Source organism: Cydia strobilella, chromosome 3, assembly GCF_947568885.1.
Source record: "Cydia strobilella chromosome 3, ilCydStro3.1, whole genome shotgun sequence".
NCBI lineage: Eukaryota > Metazoa > Arthropoda > Insecta > Lepidoptera > Tortricidae > Cydia > Cydia strobilella.
The window spans coordinates 23,127,834-23,147,816 of NC_086043.1; the positions used below are offsets into that span (position 1 = coordinate 23,127,834).

The window sequence follows — 19,983 nt, forward strand, 5'->3', positions numbered from 1 at the left end:
AAAAACAAGTTTTGTATGAAAAAGTTAAATTCGCTGCATTTTTTTAACTATGGCATCTGGAAGCTACAAAACTAATTACAGACATAGATATACCTTATCCTATTGTACGTAAAAATTTTCAGAACAATCTAGCTAGTCGTTTTAAAATGAGAGCGTAACTACGTTTGTATGGAGGACCGAGCTTACCGGGGACCCTTAATGTATGGATATGAAATGTATTAAATCACATTTAGAAACGGGTAACTTAGCCGCGACCACGACCAGTGAAACCTGTGTCGAAACGTCGGTAAATAAAGGTAACAAAATAAATTCGCGATAGACCCGTTTCTAAATGTGATTTAATATTATCTTACTGTGTCTTACGGCAGTTAAAATAGTTAAAAGCAATCGAGTACAGAATGAGTGTGCGAATGCGAAACACATGCTGCACTTGGCGTATTTGAGTACCGTTTTAAAACCTAATTTCAAGTGTATATTTGCATGAAAAACAAGGGCTATTTCAAGTGTATATGTGCATGAAAAACAAGGGCGATGAAGCCCTTGATTTTCATGCAAATATACACTTGAAATTAGGTTTTAAAACGGTACTCAAATACGCCAAGTGCATGTGTTTCGCATTCGCACACTCATTCTCTGTACTCGATTGCTTTTAACTATTTAAACTGCCGTAAGACACAGTAAGATAATGTTTATAACAGGACTGTTTCTGTAGAAAGGCTTTCATGTGAGAGCTAATGACTATATAATAAAAGTGCAGTAAAATGCGATTGTACTTAGATATTTTTATAAATAAAGATTTCTGCACTTAGACATACACTACATTTAGACATACATTTCATATAACATTACCGTAGTCAAAATGGCATAAACGACTATATTTTTGTCATGACCCGTCAGTCCGTATGTCCGTCCGTCTGCCCTTCCGTCCGTATTCCACTACTCACTACTAATATTTCCCATTTTCGAGAAAGGCACAACTTTACATAAGTACATAAGTATAGTCGTTTATGCCATTTTGACTACGGAACCCCAAAAACATCCTGTCCGTATACCTAAATTTATCTACAATAAATTAATTAAGTTGCAAATGAGTGCAAGGCAAGGTAAGACAAGTGCACTGTGAAAAGCGAAATGCAGTTGATTTTGACCTCAATGTGTTTCAGACCGATGTGTATTTTTTAATTGTATTTGAGTCCTAATTAGTTGGATCATTATATTTTATGATATGAGGCTGTTGGATTTATACTGGAAGTTATAGTTTGTAAATTCAAAACAAAATCGGATAGTAATAAAATTACGTGAAAAACAGGTGTATTCTGATTTTAATAACAGTTTATGAATTAATAAATTTATTTATTGAAAACACATTTACATGACATTACAGTGTATAAAAAAAATGGAATTAAACAATAAACTACAAAACTAACTAAAATATTTTATTCAAAAAGACCTGTACCGGGTGCAAAGGTGCCCATCACACTTGCCGCGTTACCACGTTGGATAGCGATGGCCAACCTTTGCACCAGGTACGAACCCGCGCGAGCATCAGAGGTCCTAGTTTATGAATTAGATCTGGATACGTTATGGATATGATCATATCCATAACGCATCCATCCATAATTTATTAATTAATTATATTATAATAAGTGGCTAGAATTTACGATTTTACAACTAAACAAAATGGAAAAATAGCTACAGCACGAATGATGCCGTAGATAAATCACAGTTAAACTCGACCAGCTGATGCTTTTCCGCCATCTTGGCGCGAAACAAACTGCGAAATCGCCGTGAAGTTGTGCGTCCACAGTCATGTAACGTCAATATCGCCAATGTTCTCTCCGCGAAGTCGCGCCGCGCATAGTCTAGAGGGGCTTTACGTTTTGTACATTCAAGCCGGCCGGCAGCGGTAAGGGCCTGACACTCTTTGATAGAGAAAGATAGTCTTATTGCGATTCCTATAAGAAGAAAGAGAAAATAGTGCCGGGTCGTGTAGTAGTTATCAGTAACCGGGTGGCATCATAGGTAGGAGGCGATGGCGAAATACCGAAATTTATAAGAGTGAAACAGAAAAAAATTCTATGCTGCCCAAATTTTATATGAATATTCTTTCTCTTACACCCGGTCGCTCGGTGGCGCGTCTATAACTACTTGTATAATACTATGTCTATGATCAAAAGTGATCACGTTTTTTTATTTGTAGTCTGCCTTTTCGCACTTATGAAATGTTTTACGTAATGGACTGATGGCTTCCCTTTTGCACACTTGAATTCTAGATCTGTATCATCTCATCTGTATGTAGTTGCAAACATTGCAATGTCATTCGAGCAATTGACAGCCGATAGCATGCGAGTAATGGCGTGAGTCTCGGATCGCGTGACGCCAGAGCGATCGGAATCGGAAGAAAGTGCAGTCGGTTTCGTTCTCTTTAGGCCCATTTCTCGAATCAGAGTAGTATCTTAGAGCGTTATCATGAAACCGCATGCAAGTTGACTGTTCGCGGCAAATTGCGGGCATGGACGACCGGTCTGGCCAAGTGGGTAGTGAGTTGACCCTGCCTGTGAAGCTCCTGGGTTCGGATCCAGGGCTTTTATTTGTGTGATGAACACAAATATTTGTTCCTGAGTCATGGGTGTTTTCTATGTATATAAGTATGTATATTGTCGCCTAGCAGTATATGCTACATAATATATAATAGTACAAGCTTTGCTTAGTTTGGGGCTAGGTTGATCTGTGTAAGATGTCCCCTAATTTTTATTTATTTATCTTTCTCTGTTACTCCAATTATGGCGTAAATAGAGTGACAGAGAAATATGCCCGCAATTAGCGAACTTCGGTGTTCGCGGTAGGCCCGCAGGATGCGTTGGACACTTTTTCTTTCGTTTAAGATCAGAGACATCTATTTCAGTTTACAACCAAATCTGGGTGTTAAAACAATTTTCTTAGAAACAAAATAATGCCGACATTTCAAAACAGAATGGTATGTCATTAATGTCATCATTTAATTATACGAAATTGTTTTAACGCTTTTAAGACAATTTAACATAATTGCTCCGATGCATTATTTGCGTCCAATCAAATGTTTGTATTCAATTTGGGTGTTAAAATAACAATTATTAAAATAGCAGTACAAGTTGCCAATTCACGTTAATAAAATATTCATTGATCATTCCATTAAATATATTAATAACGGGTCACTCACGTATTTTAAGTCCAAAAACGCTCGACATGTTTCATGTTCCGTTATTAATATATTTAATATGTCTGTCTCACGGAAGTTTCGTTATTTATCATTCCATTATATAAAACCGTCTAACTAAATTGATCTGTAACTAAACTGTAACTTCACTAATATAACATTGTTATCTAAATATCTAGAAAAAAAAACGAAAAACATAAATTTGACTAATGTACAGTCGAGTGTAAAAATATGCATACAACTTACTCAAAAATAATGATGAGTGCACCCATATTTTTACACTTGACTGTACATAGATCAACGTACAGTTTGGCACGATTTTTATTTTGTTGTTGTTTTCTTTCGTCAGATTTCGATAAACTGGTGGATAGGATGGGTACTTTATTGTTTAAAATATAAGCGCAATTTCACCGCATGTCCTAAAAATCTTGAGTTACGAAATCGTATGAAAATTTCGTATCTCAACGGAAAATTACATTCATGTTTTGGGACGATTTGTGATTTCGTATTTATTCTGCCCAGAATGAGGAGCTCTACAATTTTTTTCAATATCTAACGAAACAAAATCGTCAATATATTATTATCTTTTATCGTCAAGGAACAATGACGAAAAATAAATAAATTACTATGATCACTTATTCAAAGGTTGCGAAAAGTGAGTAATTATCTGGTTGTCGTCAGCAACCTTGTCGAACAACCGACAAGTCAACATAACCGGTTTGTCGGTGTGGACGCACCTTAATTTCAAATGTACATGTAAATGTGTACGAAACTAACCTTGATTTATCTCGTTGTGGAAATTACTAATTAAATTGAGAAAACATTTAATTTGAAGTGTGAATGTTGCGTAAAAAGAAACAACTTAAAAAATACATTTTTATATTAATTCGAAACCTAAGTTCGAAACATATTCTTATTTTGACAACTGTGCCGTGCCTAATACATATACACCATAAACTTAAATAGAAATCTAAAAAAAAACGAACACTAGTTTTTGCTTTCCTATCATTTAACCCTTTAATGGTAAATATTTAAAAAAAATACATGATTGAGGCCTCATCGACTCTTTATACTTACTTAAGTTCTAAAAATTCAGCATGAGAAAAAAATACAAAAATATGATTTTTGGTATATCTATTGGGTGATTATTTTTACCGTATAATATCTAAGTGTGCTCTGTATAAATAGTTTAATGAAATCACCTATAACTATTTAGTAGATTTGTTTTTCTAAAACAATACTAACAATATCTACTAAGAGTGACATGGATTCAATTTCGTTTGTAAGTACTATTTCATCGTTCTAAAATTTTTCAAATATGTAACTACTTTTTTGTCCAAAAAATTAAATCTCTTTTGTCTTTAGCCTTAAGAGACTTGACTGACACTGACCAACGTCCCTAGTAGCTAAGGTTATTAGCGTTAGCACCTATCTTTACCTTTAGACATACTTTTTTAAATCTAGTTTTTTTAATTCACTAACTGGTCGCCCAAGATACAGGCTATGCCTAGTTTGGGGACCCCTGTTCATGTTGTTATAAATATAAGTACCGCTGAATGCGCGCAACCTCGACCTCTTGTATACTCCATCTGTAAATTCCCATTTCTGTGTGTGCAAAATAAATATATTTTTCATTTTTTTTTCTTCTTTATTTCATTTTCATTTTTTACTCTCATCTTAAACCTCTTAAGAGTGAAAGAAACATTGAACAGGCGAGTGACCCGTGTTGACATTCCGAGAAAGTCAAGTGTATTGCGAAAATCGTGACGGGAAAATAAAGATTGCGACACCCATTCAGTAAAAACTGGCTTTCGGCAAAAATGTCAAGTGCTATACCGAGGAAGGTTGGCAATTGACAAGTGTACCGGATATATTTAACTAAACGTTATGACCTGATAAGCCTCTGGTTCTTGCCAAGGAGAAGCGTTACATACCCAGAATGCTGCGCGAGGCCATTGAGATTAAGAAATATCCAAACTTTAATAGGGAAGATGGCTTTTCTCTACCACCAGCTTGGGATCCTGTAGTCCATCTGATAAAGGAGCAAGCGAGACATAGACTGTGAGACCTTAGTGTTGGATGATGCTGGACATTCTGATGTTTTGAAAAGATGTGTCCCGCCGAGTTTGTTGCCGGTCCCATATTGGGATACCCTCCTACAATTTAGGAGGGAATTAAATCTTCTCGGGTCCGTGGTGTAGGGTTGGAGCCGGCGTAGTTTTTATCGCGTATATATATATATATATATATATATATATATATATCTTTACTTGGAAATAATTGTAGTGTATAACTAGCCTTATGAACCGATTTTGCATGTACAACCAGCCTTAAAGTTTGTAGTCTATGATTGTTCATTATTTTAGTATGTGGGTATTTTTTGCACTTTGTAATTTTTCCTCAGTCACCCGTTGACCACGAACGCTGTAAAGAGTTCGAAACGTCGGGATGTATTATAAATTCAATATACGCGATATAATCTGTTTTCATAGTTTTATTTTCTAGAAAAACTTAATTTCTAGATTTTAAAAATTTAATAACAATTTATGAGTAATGGGGGATTGAGCTTATACTAGACCAACATCATACCAGGCATGTATGATCTAATGGAATGATGATGAGTATTGATAACAACTATCCCATGTTTTTCGCCTAGTACTATATCGACACCAAATTTAATCTTAATCGGTTCACCGTTCGGTAACAGACAAACAGACAGTTACTTTCGCATTTATTATTTAATAATAGTAGGGATGGAACCAATTTAGAAACGCAAAAAAAAGCCGTAGAAACGTAGGTCATGGGTTAAATCTTTAATGTAACTGTACATAATTAGGCATTAAAACACTCGTGTGGTCCTATTGAGAAACTCACTTCGTTCGTTTCTTAAACCCACGCTCTTATTTAATTCCTTTCATTATGTAGCAGTCACATACTCGTAAGCTACTAATATAAATACAAAGTTTTATAATAAAATAAATATATAAAAATATACATTGCATTGTAACTTATGAATGGAACAAACTGCGCCATTGATACAGTCAATATTTACATGTCATTTTCCTTTTGTGCTATCTTATCGGCCATATCTTTTTCATAATCATGTGCATTCTGATAATCAGCTGATCATTTCTAGACAACGTCTACGAGTATCTGTCTATATATTGTACATACATACATACATATAATCACGCCTATTTCCCGGAGGGTTAGGCAGAGACCACAGATTTCCACTTGCTACGATCCTGACATACCTCTTTCGCTATATATTGTAGTATCTGTATATTGGAGAAACTTCTAGATATATTTACTTCTAGTTCTATTGGGTAATGAATGAATGAATAATATTTATTTCAGGACAAGTCCAATAGACAAGTTATATAATGTAGTTAGAATATTATAGCCCTCGGCCCAAACGCGGCCAGCACCGTGGATATTATGGATTCTACGATGAACGAGGTAACGTTAGCGCGATGTAGGATATTCGCCGGTCGTAACAGCGCCATCTACCAGGATATTGGGTAAACTTACCTTCATAGAGATTGTCATCATCGTCCGTAAGTTGTTGGCTGAGCCGGCAAAGGTCCTCGTATTCAGCCCAGTAGGCGGCCAGCACAGGGTCCGGCGCGCGGGGCAGCGGCAGCGCCATTCGGACCTCGGGGGATACCTGAAACGAATATTTGTTTAATTATCGATTGAATTTTTAATAACAAAACTTCCGTTCCGCTTGCGCCGGTCCGTCACCATCAACGCAGGCTCCTGATGACGGAGTGAAACATGACGAGCGTTTTTCGACGTAAAATACGCGAGTGACCCGTTATTAATATATTTAAAATATCGATCATTATTCGATAATAATACAAAATGTGACTTTAACAAAAATATTGTTAGGCACAGTAGTTTTATTATACAAATAGTCCTCACACTACTAATATGTTAATTTGGCATGTAAGCCACAAATCCGACAAATGTCAAAGTTGATGGCATTTTAAACCATAAGTATGTTAGAGTTAGACCAAGACAGGTCTGCAACGATTTTGATAGCACTTTATACATCATAATTTTATAGAAGTTAGACGTTTTAAATAACACAATTTTTGCGGACTTATCTTGGTCTAACTCTAACCTACAATGCTTTATATCTTGAATCCATGGAAACTATATAAACGAGCCAAATCTCTATGTATGAAAAGTGTCAATCAAAAAACAGTAATTAGGCGGCGCCACCATACACCGAAATACTACCAAAAACAACCTACGTAATTTGGTCGGGTTATTTGTTGCCTTACATGTTATACTCATGTCCCAGAGCCTAACTAGCGCCACCGGAGAGATTAGGAACTATTATTTAAAGCTGAAAGCGGTCACTTTTGCAACCAGTCTGCCATAAGAGATTGGCATCCTTTCTATACCATCCATACTTTAATCTTTAGACGAAGATGAAGTAACTCAACGTGTTTTTGACATTAATCGGTTCGTTAATTTTTGCTATCGCAACACCACGTTATTTAGAACGTATAAACAATAGACCAAGTAGTATAAATAGCTAAGTATCAAAACACAGAATGCGTAGAACGAAACGCAAACTCCTCACGACTTTGTTACGCCACTGCTTAGATTAGATCTTTATCAGCAGTAACGAAACGCACTACCTATTGCACTAGGAACTAATCAGTTATTTCATTTGTATTTAATATTAGAATTCTTCTAATGCTACTTCGGTAGAGTTTAAACAATATGATAATGTATTTTCTATACATTAATGCTACTTACAAAAATTGGATGACTGTATAAGAATAACAACTTAAAAAAAGAAAATTTTCACGCTCGCTGAATAAGTCAAGAATTTTACGAATTCAGATGTTTTTTTTTTAAAATAGAATCAGATTCAGAATTTATAAAAATATGTACTTTAAAATATGTAAGCTTGGCGTTTCTAACTTATAAATAGGTAAATTATCAGCAACAGGAATTAGGTGATATAATCGTCTGGTCGTTTGCCTCCTATGGTGAGGCGGGATCATTTCGTGGTAAACTATAGGTATATACTTTTTGTTTTAAATATACTCTTTCTTTGTAATACGTTTAAGTATGAAATGTGTGCCATGAATAAATAGTAGATTGTGTCACAAGGGAGCAAAATGACATATTTACGGCGAGGGCGTACAATTGAATCCTAAACGAAGCGAAGGATTCTATAATAGAATCCCGAGAGTAGCGAGGGATTCTAAAGTAGAATCCTGAGCGTAGTGAGGGATTCAAGCGTGTTACGCCCAAGATGGAAATAATTTTGCTACCACGTGACACATATTACTTTTTACATCACCTGTGAGGTAATTATAATGTTTAAAAATATTATTTAAGCAAAAAAAATAATGCGCAAAAAAATGTAAAAATAGTGTTCTAGAACAGAAAAGTGCCACTTTGATCCTTCCTAGCAGGGAAGAAAAAGCCCTTTTTCGAATTGGTGATGTGAAAAGAATTATTCTATTCTATTCTATTCTATCATTAAAAAAAATGAAATAGATAACAAACTATACAAAAGCAACTTTTATGCATCTAATATAAATATAAGCATCGTTTTCGACATCGAATCGCTTTGTGTCTCTCTATCACTCTTCCATATCAGTGTGACAGTGACAGTTGCGTTTCGTTCGCTACGGGATTGGCATGTTGTCTACGTGGCCTGGCCGCGTAGACAACATGCCAATCGCTTACGCTCCGTAGCGATCGAAACGCAACTGTTACTGTCGAACTAATATGGAAGAGTGATAGAGGTCTCACAAAGCGTTTCGTTGTCGTAGCTATACCGATGGTCACCTAGGCTAGGCCGGCTGATCCTTATACGACTACTTAATGAACTTTCACTCCAAAACCCAACCCTTTTAAAGCCAAAGTCATTACAAAACCACCCTTATGCTCGCAACATAAGATACTTATTTATCCGTAAACTAAAATTTATCGCTAGCTGACGGGAATTGCATCAAGATAGGATCAGTTTTATCAGCTTCGATATTGGAAATTAGGAAAACCAATTTGCGGCGCCTTTGCAGGCGCAAGAGTAACTGTGGAATGTTAAATGATAGTTTAGGCACGTTTAGGCTGCGGGTTTAAATTGAAAAGGAACATCCTTAGAGCGAATGGATGGTAGGTATATAATACAGCCGTTCGTGGCCTATAAAAAGACATTGGATTACATGGCATTTTGAATATTTTTGCAGATAAATCAAACTTTCATTTGTCTAGATGGCTTTTTTTAAGTCCATCACAACCAAACGAATGGAAAATTAACGTAAAGCTATTTATATTAGTGCAATATGATAAATGGGACTTACAAAAACAAAATAACTACTTTTAAGTGCCGTAGATACGATTGCTTTTTTCGACGAACATGCATTGTAAATCTTGATACTGATAATCTACTCGTAACTGAAGTAAATCTAATCATAACTGATCTATTATCTAAGTAAAGAAATGGTTTTCTTTTCGCCTTTTTTATACATATGTTACGTTTTCTTTTTTTTTTTTTCAACCCAAGCCTTTGTTTTACTTTCGTATTTTGATATTATATTGAGATGTTAATTATTTTTATAAACTATTAAAGCATTAGATAACACTATGTACCTATATGAACATACATATTAGACTGTAAGCGAAACAACCTGTGGAAGAATACTTAAAAAGAGGCACCTGCACAGCTATTGTAAACGTAATCTTTTTTTACTGAATAAATATATTTTAATTTTTTTTTTTTAAATTTATCAATTATATGATGTCATACCAAAAAATAATGTCGCTCTTTCATTTCCCTATCTGGGAGCACGGGCAGTGCCAACACCAAGAAGCAAACAACATGCACATAGTATTATTATGCTTTCCTGAAATCAACTCATAATATTTTGTGTAAATAGTGTGAATATATTTAAATACCATAACGGACCAATCACAAAGCGAGGTTGTAGTCAAGTTATCGATTTATTTATTTGCAGGTTGCACTAATGGCTAACCTCTGTTTTTGTCAAGGTTCCTCGATATCCATGACTCAGCCACTGACGTCTACACTCCACATACAATAATTTTACCCGAGACAATAAAAGCGTGTGTAATACAAGTGTATATGTTAATTACACCCTTTTTCCTTTAAAAGTACCTTTTGTTTGTACAGCTCGATCAACTGAATTATAATGATATACGGATTCAAATCATGGCCATCATAATATCGTATTTTAAAGCAATGAAATACGAAAAGAAAGAGGTTTTAAAAATATTAGCGACCCGCCCCGGCTTCGCACGGGTTACACACAACCTTAACAAATTATACACCAAAACCTTCCTCAAGAATCACTCTATCGATAGGTGAAAACCCGCGGGTTTAGGACGGTAGCATTTTTATCGCCTGTCACCATGCCTGTCACGTTCTAACAATTATGTAAGTGCAAAAGTGACAGGCATAGTGACAGGTGATAAAAATGCAACCATGCTGACACCGCAGGTTTAATACAGGCAGACGCGGCGGGGGACTGTTTTATAAGGTGTAGTGATTTTAGCTTGCGGTATGTTAAAGTCAACCTGTATACGGAGGTTTTAAAGGTTGTGTACCTCCGCGTACTAAAACCTGGGACATATTAAAACTTTTAATATGTCGCAGGTTTTAGTGTCAATTTACAAAACAATAATATTATAGGTATTATAAAGTCTAGACAATCCCAAGTTTAGTTTCGAATTTACTGTTTTTAGGACACGATGGTTGGTCCGAACTAATTAAGTACAGGTAATAATGTAATATGAATCAGCGTCAAATAAACTTTATTACTCGCAACGTAAGTAAACATCGCTTTTTAATTACTTAAATGATTTTTTTCAAGTATCTTTTGTGCATTAATCTCCATTCTCGTAGACTTTCTGGTCTAGCCAAAATGAAAATCGTACTACATGGACAAACGCCAAATGAAAAACAAAATGTATAGATGACAAATGCTACGAAGAGTCACGTGACTATTTCCATACATTATAAGGTTAGCTGGATGAGATCCCTTATAGGGTAAAGTTCGCCTTTGTACCTCTATTTCTGTAAAGTTTATGTAAACCTGTGTTGTGTACAATAATGTGATTACTACTACATAATTTAAGTTTCTTCTCCTACCTACTTAGTTAAGGCTGTTCCATCGGTTTGCCGCTGTCTTTGTCACATTTCGCAAGAAAGAACGGGAAAGAACATACGCGCCAAGTGTCAATTTTGATCGAATTTTGCCGGTTTTTATTTATTTTAAAAACGTTACCTTACAATATCGAAATTCTAAAGCTATGAAATTACTATTTATGTTAAGACTGTTTTTTCTTCTTTTTTTGTTTATAGTATCACATAATAAATAACGGAGTAAAGTAGGATTAAAAGTCCGAGTTAGAGGTAACTTTGGGAATTAATTGTATCGAGCGAAGTGTATTCGTGTATCGGAAGCTATGTTGTTAAAGATAATATAGTCAAGAACTACATATATTTTTTTCACGTCTACGAATATCAACGCCTCTTAGAAAAACATGATCATTTAAGGAGATTTTTCGCCTTCTGGCTCAGGGAACCGCCTTAACAGTGATCGTAAAGTTGGCACGGCGCGATAACCTCCACTGGCCTTACCATAGTTGGCTTGGCTAGATCGATAACTCTTATCATTTGTATAGTGTGATTTGAAAACGTAATGGCTGTATTCAATTTATGGGATTTCTATAAAGATTGGCCGAGTAGTCGGTGATTATTCGGTATTTAGCATATTCGGCATGTATTTCAATGTTCGTATTCGAATTATTCGGTTTAAACTGCCGGCATAGAAAATTTGTTTGCGATTCCCTTGCCTCCTTGCTTGCTTGCTTGCCTTGCCTTGCCTGCTTGCCTTGCTTGCTTGCTTGATCTGATTATTTTTAGAGAATTGCCTACGAAGCGTTTAATCTATCTGCTAATGTAGGTTATTGAAGCGTTTCCGAATAGTTTATTAAAATGTTATAGACGAACTGAATAGTTAGTAGAACGGCAAACTCCATATTCGGCCCATCTCTAGATTTCTCAGTTTATTAGAAGTGTTCGGATATTTATTAAGGTAACCTGCGTCGAAACGTCGGGAATAAAGGTAACAAAATAAATTCGCGATATACCCGGTTTTAAATATGTTTTAATAATATGTATTAAACATATTAATAACGGGTCACTCGCGTATTTTAAGTCGAAAACGCTCGACATGTTTCACTCCGTACCGAATATGGTTAATATGTTTAATATGTCTGTGTCTCACGGAAGTTTTGTTGTTAAATTTAATAATATGTGTTCAAAACGCGAAAGTTTTAAAAGTAGAGAAATGCCTTGAAAACATTTGCATATTTTTTTATTAACGCTCAATACTTACCATAAAGTTTAACTAAATATGATAAAATTCTTTTAACGCGTTTTCCTGCGCACACACGCCATATCAGTTAATCTCTGAGGTATGTGGAAAATGTCGTAAATATACTCTTGCGGGTTTAACCAAGCAAGAGAGTTCTAATAAGGTGCGCGAGCGCATGAGGCTGATTCTAATTTAACAATTTGTTCTGGTTTTGAACTGGTTAAGATACGACGTTGACGATAGTCTTGGTGATTGGCGCGCATCTTGCAATCTGAATGACATCCGTGGAACGTTTGGTTTGTAAATATTTATAAAGTTAAGTTCTCAAATATACTAAATTGTTACTGTTTAATTAAGACTTAGAAGTTATAATTATATGCTTCCTGTGTTTAAGATAATTCTGATTGCACGATTTTATCGCAGCAGTTGACAAATGTCTGCTGAATAATTAACTCTAGACAATAATTTACGTAGAAAGCGTATGGTATTCGATAAGTTAGGTATGTTGGTTATGTCACGGTTTAAACCATGTTTAAACGCATAAATTGTCAGACAAATGTTTCAAGGCACACCCAACATATTAAAGAAAGAAAGAAAATACATTTATTTAACGCCACAGATCAAAATACACACATAACAGCACACATACACCAAATACGTTGGTTATTTGTTGATTATTCATTTCGTTTTCAAATAATTCATTGTGTTCACGTTCGAAACCTAGTTTTACGGACGTGTATATCCTATACCTTATTTTTTACCAATTTGTATTCAGAATTAAAGGAAATACATGCAGAATTGATATAAAGGAACTGTTTATATCATTCATTAACACTACAGGCAAATAAGGAAAGGGCAAAGCAAAGGCTTAAAAACAAGACAAAAACTTTGTTTCCAAGAAGTGTGAAATGCGACGGTGGCGCAACAGTATACATAAGGATAAAGTAAGGACTGAGGTATTTGAGCTTAACCACGCTCATTGTGAAATATTATTTACTGAAACAGCGGTATTTTCTTGTTTTAAACGAACTTTATAGACCAGACCAAGCAAGGTTTAGACAATTGCATGCAATTTTGCCGACTACGAAGGTAAATTGCATTCAAAAGTTTGATCAGATACTGCAATGTAATGAAAAATTTGCGCGGTTTTGGGACACGAAAGCTCTATGACGCTCTCTTACGCCAGTGGCAATTTGACTATAAAAGCTATACGAAGGATTCCAAATTTCGCAGAATGATAGATTTATCAATTAAATATAAAGGCATTATTATTTTTTCTTTTCAATATAATCCCCCTTTAAACATTTGAGAGTTCGGGATTTTTTTTCTAAATAGCCAAAACCAGCCAGCTCACAAACAGCTAGCTAACTAGAAGCTTCGTTGTTGAAATATTTACCCAAGATGCGACCTCACGCAAAGCAAAAGGCTATCTCAACAATCTAAGGCTGTAAACCAAGACCATTAGCATATAGTAACTTATACTAGAGCGGTACTGTCATAGTAAATTTTGTAACCCCAGTAAATTCACTGCCATCTGTCGACACACTTTAAAACTAAAAACGAAGATTTATAAAAATACGATAGAATGTATTTAAATATAGATAAATGATTTTTTTTATTTGCATTAATTATTTTTATGATTTTGACCCATATTCTTTCACTGATATGCGTTAAAATTGTTAAATAACAAACGAAACCGTCAACGCCATCTATACGACTGTAGGCCAAAACTAGTAGCGCCCTCTGAACGAGAATCAAATTTTCTTGATTTTCGAGGCACGTTTTTTCCTTAGACTGTATCCATCTATTACGGAGTTATATCTATCTTTGCCATTAGGTATCCACCGAGCACGCGCGCCAAGCCAGTTTCTAATAAAAGCCATCTTATATCGTTTCACCGATTACCTTATGCGTATCCGTGTTTGTGGTAAAGAATGTCGCCGGTGACGCCACGGCTGATTCAGATGCAGGTTTGAGTTGAAAAAGTTGACATTGGCTGAATCTACTATGGACTTATTGTTTGAGTAAATTTTTAAAAATATATGTGGGCAAAGGTCGCGTATTGAAAACTTATCTTGGTCTCCGACACCAAAGACCGCCAAGCCGTTTCTGTCCAGTCGACGGCGCCGAGAAAGGCCTCATCTCGAATAATAAACCAAATAGATATATATCTCTAAAGTTCGTGTTGAAAAGTATGTGCCACGATCTAATTGTTTCACATTAGACAACAACAGCAACAAGAGATATTTTTGTTAAGCTATTTATAGAATGTTGTATGGTAGTACATATGTAGATACTTTTGATGCATAATAAGTCTGATACGCTAGTTTAGATGCTGACTGTGTAATTTGGTAACTATACTTATACTGGTACGTTTACAGCCTTCTGGTGATTAAACAGATTCCGTTTAACAGTCATTTAATTAATTAATTTCGACTGTGCATCATTTGTAAAATCAAACTGTAGACAAAACTGTTTTTTTTTTTTCAGATATAAAAAGGTATTCTTTCATCCTACACCTGCTGCTGTTATGAGAAAAAAAGCTTATTTTAAAGATTCAAAGCTTTACAATAAGTACGGACGGACTCGTTTTTGTCCTCGTCACTTCAACGTGCAAAATGCCCGCGAGGTCCAAATACTCCAAATGACACAAACAGAGCTAGGTCCGGTCCAATGCCCTCTCACTGCCTTCTAAAACGCATGTTGCATACGACTCCACATGCTTGTAACACAACAAAGCAAGGTCTATGTTCTTTAAGTGTTTAACATATATATTATTATATACTCGTATTCTGACAAGAAGTTCTGTCAGTAGAAAAAGGCACGAAATTAAAAAAAAATGGGAGACCGATCCTTCGCGTCGCGCCTATATGTATTTTGGTGTATTCCCATTTATCCCCGTTACAAGTGACCGCCACCATACATCAGGCATACAAATGGGAATATTTTATATGAAAACACCTATTCCCATCTGTGCCCGGCGGAAACAAATGGAAATACACCTACATTTTTCAAATTTGCTGCCTGTTTTTACTGACCAAGCTGGCTTTCCAGAGTATAACCTGCAATCCGACTACCATAAGCAATCTAGACTATTTTACTTCACCTTTTTAATGAGACCAATTATGGCAAAGGACGTTCACTAAACTGCCAAGCGCGTTAATAAGTGCACGAGCAAGGAATGTGCCATAGCATTATGTTGGCTAACCTGCGAGCAATGGGACATGCCAAGGAACTCCGTCATTTCTTAACCGATTTGGAAAATATTTTTTTTGTTTGCAAGTAGCGTCACATTTTGTCAAAACCTAGTTCTGATGACGGGATCCTCAAATGTTATAGCACTTATAGCATTTGGATTCATACAAGTGCCATTTGGAAACCTATGTGAAGTCGGTTTTTCTTTTTTTTTAAGAACTTTTCGTTTGACGTTTATCGATGTACGCAGTGTGTACGCTTGTCAAAATTATGCCCAAAATAGGCCTCCAAAATTATGTTATGTTGGCCAACCCGAACACGTACGGGGTTTCGTCACGGGTCAATGACCACTGCGCAATGATTATGATATGGGGCAGGATGCTGAACTAGACCGTAGGATGTTGGAGATAATTTGGATGTTTGTGGTTAAAATACTTAAAATTAGTGAAGCGTGTTTTAATTGAATTTGTTAGATTTTTAGGGTTCCGTACCCAAAGGGTAAAAAACGGGACACTATTACTAAGACTCCGCTGTCTGTCTGTCACCAGGCTGTATCTCATGAACCGTGATAGCTAGACAGTTGAAATTTTCACAGATGATGTATTTCTGTTGCCGCTATAACAACAAATACTAAAAAGTGCGGAACCCTCGGTACGCGAGTCCGACTCGCACTTGGCCGGTCTTTATTTTACTTTGTAGATAAGGTGGAGGCTAGTTCAGAGGGGCCTCGCAAAACCAAAGGCAATTGCCACAAAAAAAATACACGGAAAAAACCAGCCAAAACATTAAAAGGTTAAAGTTGGCGCAAAAGAAAAATTATCACGGAAATGTGTCTAATACTGTGTGTGTGTGAATAATAATGTGTCTAATTTTCAATTATTTTCAGTTGTATACCGTTACCATATATACCATAGCAGATCCATAGCAGTATAATTTTTGTATAAAATAGCTCACTAGCAGTTGAGCTGAGGGATCAGGGCTAAATATAACCGCGAAAATCGAAGTTGCAAATTGCGGGCATTGATTTGTCAATTTAATTACGCCTTCTTTGAAGTAGAAGAGAAAGATCCCGCAATTTGCGAATTTCGGTTTTCGCGGTAGGCCCTCTGACAAACAAAATTTAAAACAGAAGTATTTTCAGAGTAATTTGAGATTGACGTAAAAACCCGCGCGGTGGCCAAATCTTCCGTCGGATCTTTTCGTAAAGTCTACGCTCCCTCAGAGGGAGTCACTCTAAGAGCTCGTTCCCACTATGTCGGATGTCGGGACGACTTTTAATCGGGTGTCGGCGCCTCTGTTCACACTAGTCGGCTGTCGGGACGATTTTTTATCGGGTGTCGGTGCCTCTGTTCACACTAGTCGGCTGTCGGCCACGACCGCAGCTGGTGCCATTTGACGCGCGGGAGGCACAGGGGGTGCGGCGCGGGCGGGGTCGGCCCGACATCCGACATCATGTGAACAGGGCCGCCGACACGATTTTTTTCCGGACGGGGGGCTGACAAAACACACGAAATTTTATGTCGGATCCGACACAAAATCGTTGTCGTTCGTGTGTGAATAGCTTCAAAAAAAATGATCTGCCGCTACGAAACCCGATTAGAAATCGCCCCGACATCCGACATAGTGGGAACATAGTAATATATAGAACTTTGTTTATTGACGGCCACTAGTAAATCATATAAACCCTTTTGTCTGTCAAACAAAAAGGAAAGTGAGCAAAGCTCACGTTTACGACTTACGCAATTTGATTTGTATCTAATTCGGGTTACGTGGTATTATACCACGCCAATTAATTCGTGCAGAGCATCTGTTTGAATTGCTAATTATTTCCGATTTTGTAATTTATCTCATTATGACATTGACGTGTTGAAAATCATTTCGCGATTTCGGCGTTTCCGAATTTGGACAGTTTAGTAAAAATTGGAAAATCTTTAGTATAGCGAAAATTTGGCATAAACTAATACCTATTACTTATGTTGCCTTGTCTTTTAACTAAATCACGAAATGTATGACTTGTTGTATGTACGTATGTATGAATGTTTAGCATAAACGTAGTCTATTTTACTATTAGTTTGATCTTTTCTTTCTCACGAGTCTTAGTTTCGAGGTTTCATTGTTAGTTGTATAATATTGGAGGCCGTTTCGACATTAAATTTACGTACCTACTTAAAACATTTTTTCTCAATAGAATGAATAAGTATTTACGGTACGAATATATTATGTAAAATTAGTACGTATCCTAATTATTGTAGGTAAATATCGTCATCAAGCCGTAATTTTCTGTACAAAAAAGTGCCGATTTTTGCGGGGGAGAGGAACGGCAAATGTATACGTAACGTCAAAATAGCCATGTCAGATAAACGTCAGTCCATACATTGTGTATGACCATTGGCCGACTATTTTCGACAGAGGGGAATGCCTGTTAATGGCTACTCCGTTTGGTTATATCCTTCTCGCCTACATAGACAGCACACATGCCTTTGATTTAACTAATTAAATTACTTAATAGGTTCATCTTTTATCTTAGAGATAATATGGTTAACGGGCATGAAATTTTATAGGTTTTTCTGTAACGGATTGATTGGAACGAATTAGACATTTAATGAAATTAAGCTTAATTTGGCAAAGGTAGCTTTTCTATTAGCTTATGCTCCCGGTACTGAGTTTCTATGGCGAGAACCAGTAATTCCCGATTCCGGTACTGTATATAAAACCAGTACCAGCTTAGGAGCACTACCTACAATCGTACCTATGAATCGTCTGAGTTAAGCAAGAATTAAAATACTTTATATTCAAAGGCGCCGTATTACCTGCAGCTAAAAGTTCACGTTCTATAAAATCTTGAACTGCATTTTAGTATCCAATTTAAATAACAATCATTTATGCAGTCTGCATTGATAATTATTATTAATGATAAGCTTTTAAAATAATAATTAAATGAAAGTAATTACGAGAGGACGGTTAATGTACTCGTAATATCCTTCGCAAGCGGACGTTCTAAAACCTAAAACGTTTTCCATCCATCCGTCCATGACTATTAATTTTAATTAAAATAACTGTAATCTAATTTTTTTAAACGAACAATTCTTGTATATTAATATATAAAAATTGCTCGTTTTCAATATTTACGAATACATCAGGGGCTCCTTCAAAGTCGCACCCATAGGTGATAAGATGGTAGAGAGGCGAATGCGCTGGTTCGGGCACGTGATGAGAAGGGGTGAAGAGTACCCAGTTAAAAAGGCTATCCAAAGACCTGGAACGGGCTCAGCTTGAAACGCAAAGAACCCAGGACAGGATCCTGGCACCTAAGGACGAGGAGAGCCGACCCCAAATGAAGGGATAAGGCTAGGAAGAAGAAGAAGAAGAAGCTCGATTTCAATATTTATATATATCGGGGATCTCGGAAACGGCTCTAACGATTTCGATGAAATTTGCTATATATGGGGTTTTTCGGGGGCGCAAAATCGATCAGCTAAGTCTTATCTCTGGGAAAACACGCATTGTTGAGTTTTTATGTTTTTGGAGCAAATCTTGGTCTCTTAGATATTTAAGGATGACTCACGCCAGACCTGGCCGAAGCCGAGCCGGAGCTTCCGGCGCTTCGTTTTCTATATGTGGTATTTTCTATGAAAAGGGACCTTATTGTCGATGGCACTTACGCCATTATAAACGATGCTCCGATATAAATACACAGTGCCGCGCGGCGCTGTGCGGCGTAAGCGCCATCGACAATAAGGTCCCTTTTCATAGAAAATGCCCCATATGGTCACCACGCGATTACCGATCAGCCGAGAAAATGAAATGACAAATAGGTACACAAGAGCTAAGAAAACGGGTCTTTATAAGCGTTCTTATGTTTTAAGTACAAACGTTCAAACGTACTTCAATAGTAAACAAAAGCCACACAAAACACAAACTTAACACCGCTAACAAACCAACATAACCTGCAGTCACTCCATTACAAAAAATAGAAACGTTAAACACACAATATCAACCTACATTTCTGGCTTCACACACCGCTCAGCTAAATTTCATACAGTAGCAGCAATGTAAATCAAATCGTCGTCACTATCGATGACTTTTGTGTTACCTTTCAAAAAGACGTAACATCCTAATTATTATTGTGCACATAAGCTGTTTCTAAAAGCCTTTACGTGGTTATCAGCTACACGTATATACAATACAAAGCATAAATAATACGCATAGAATCACGTC

At 36.4% G+C, this 19,983-nt stretch overlaps 1 protein-coding gene across 1 annotated transcript in view; it reads right to left on the reverse strand.

Annotated features, from left to right (window-relative positions):
• Window positions 1–19,983, reverse strand: part of LOC134756138 (rho GTPase-activating protein conundrum) — a 139,161-nt gene that overhangs the window by 104,385 nt on the left and 14,793 nt on the right. Inside the window, exon 2 of the mRNA XM_063692966.1 lies at window positions 6,728–6,863. Within this exon, the coding sequence (XP_063549036.1) occupies window positions 6,728–6,863 (136 nt within the window). The remainder of the gene's footprint in view (window positions 1–6,727; window positions 6,864–19,983) is intronic.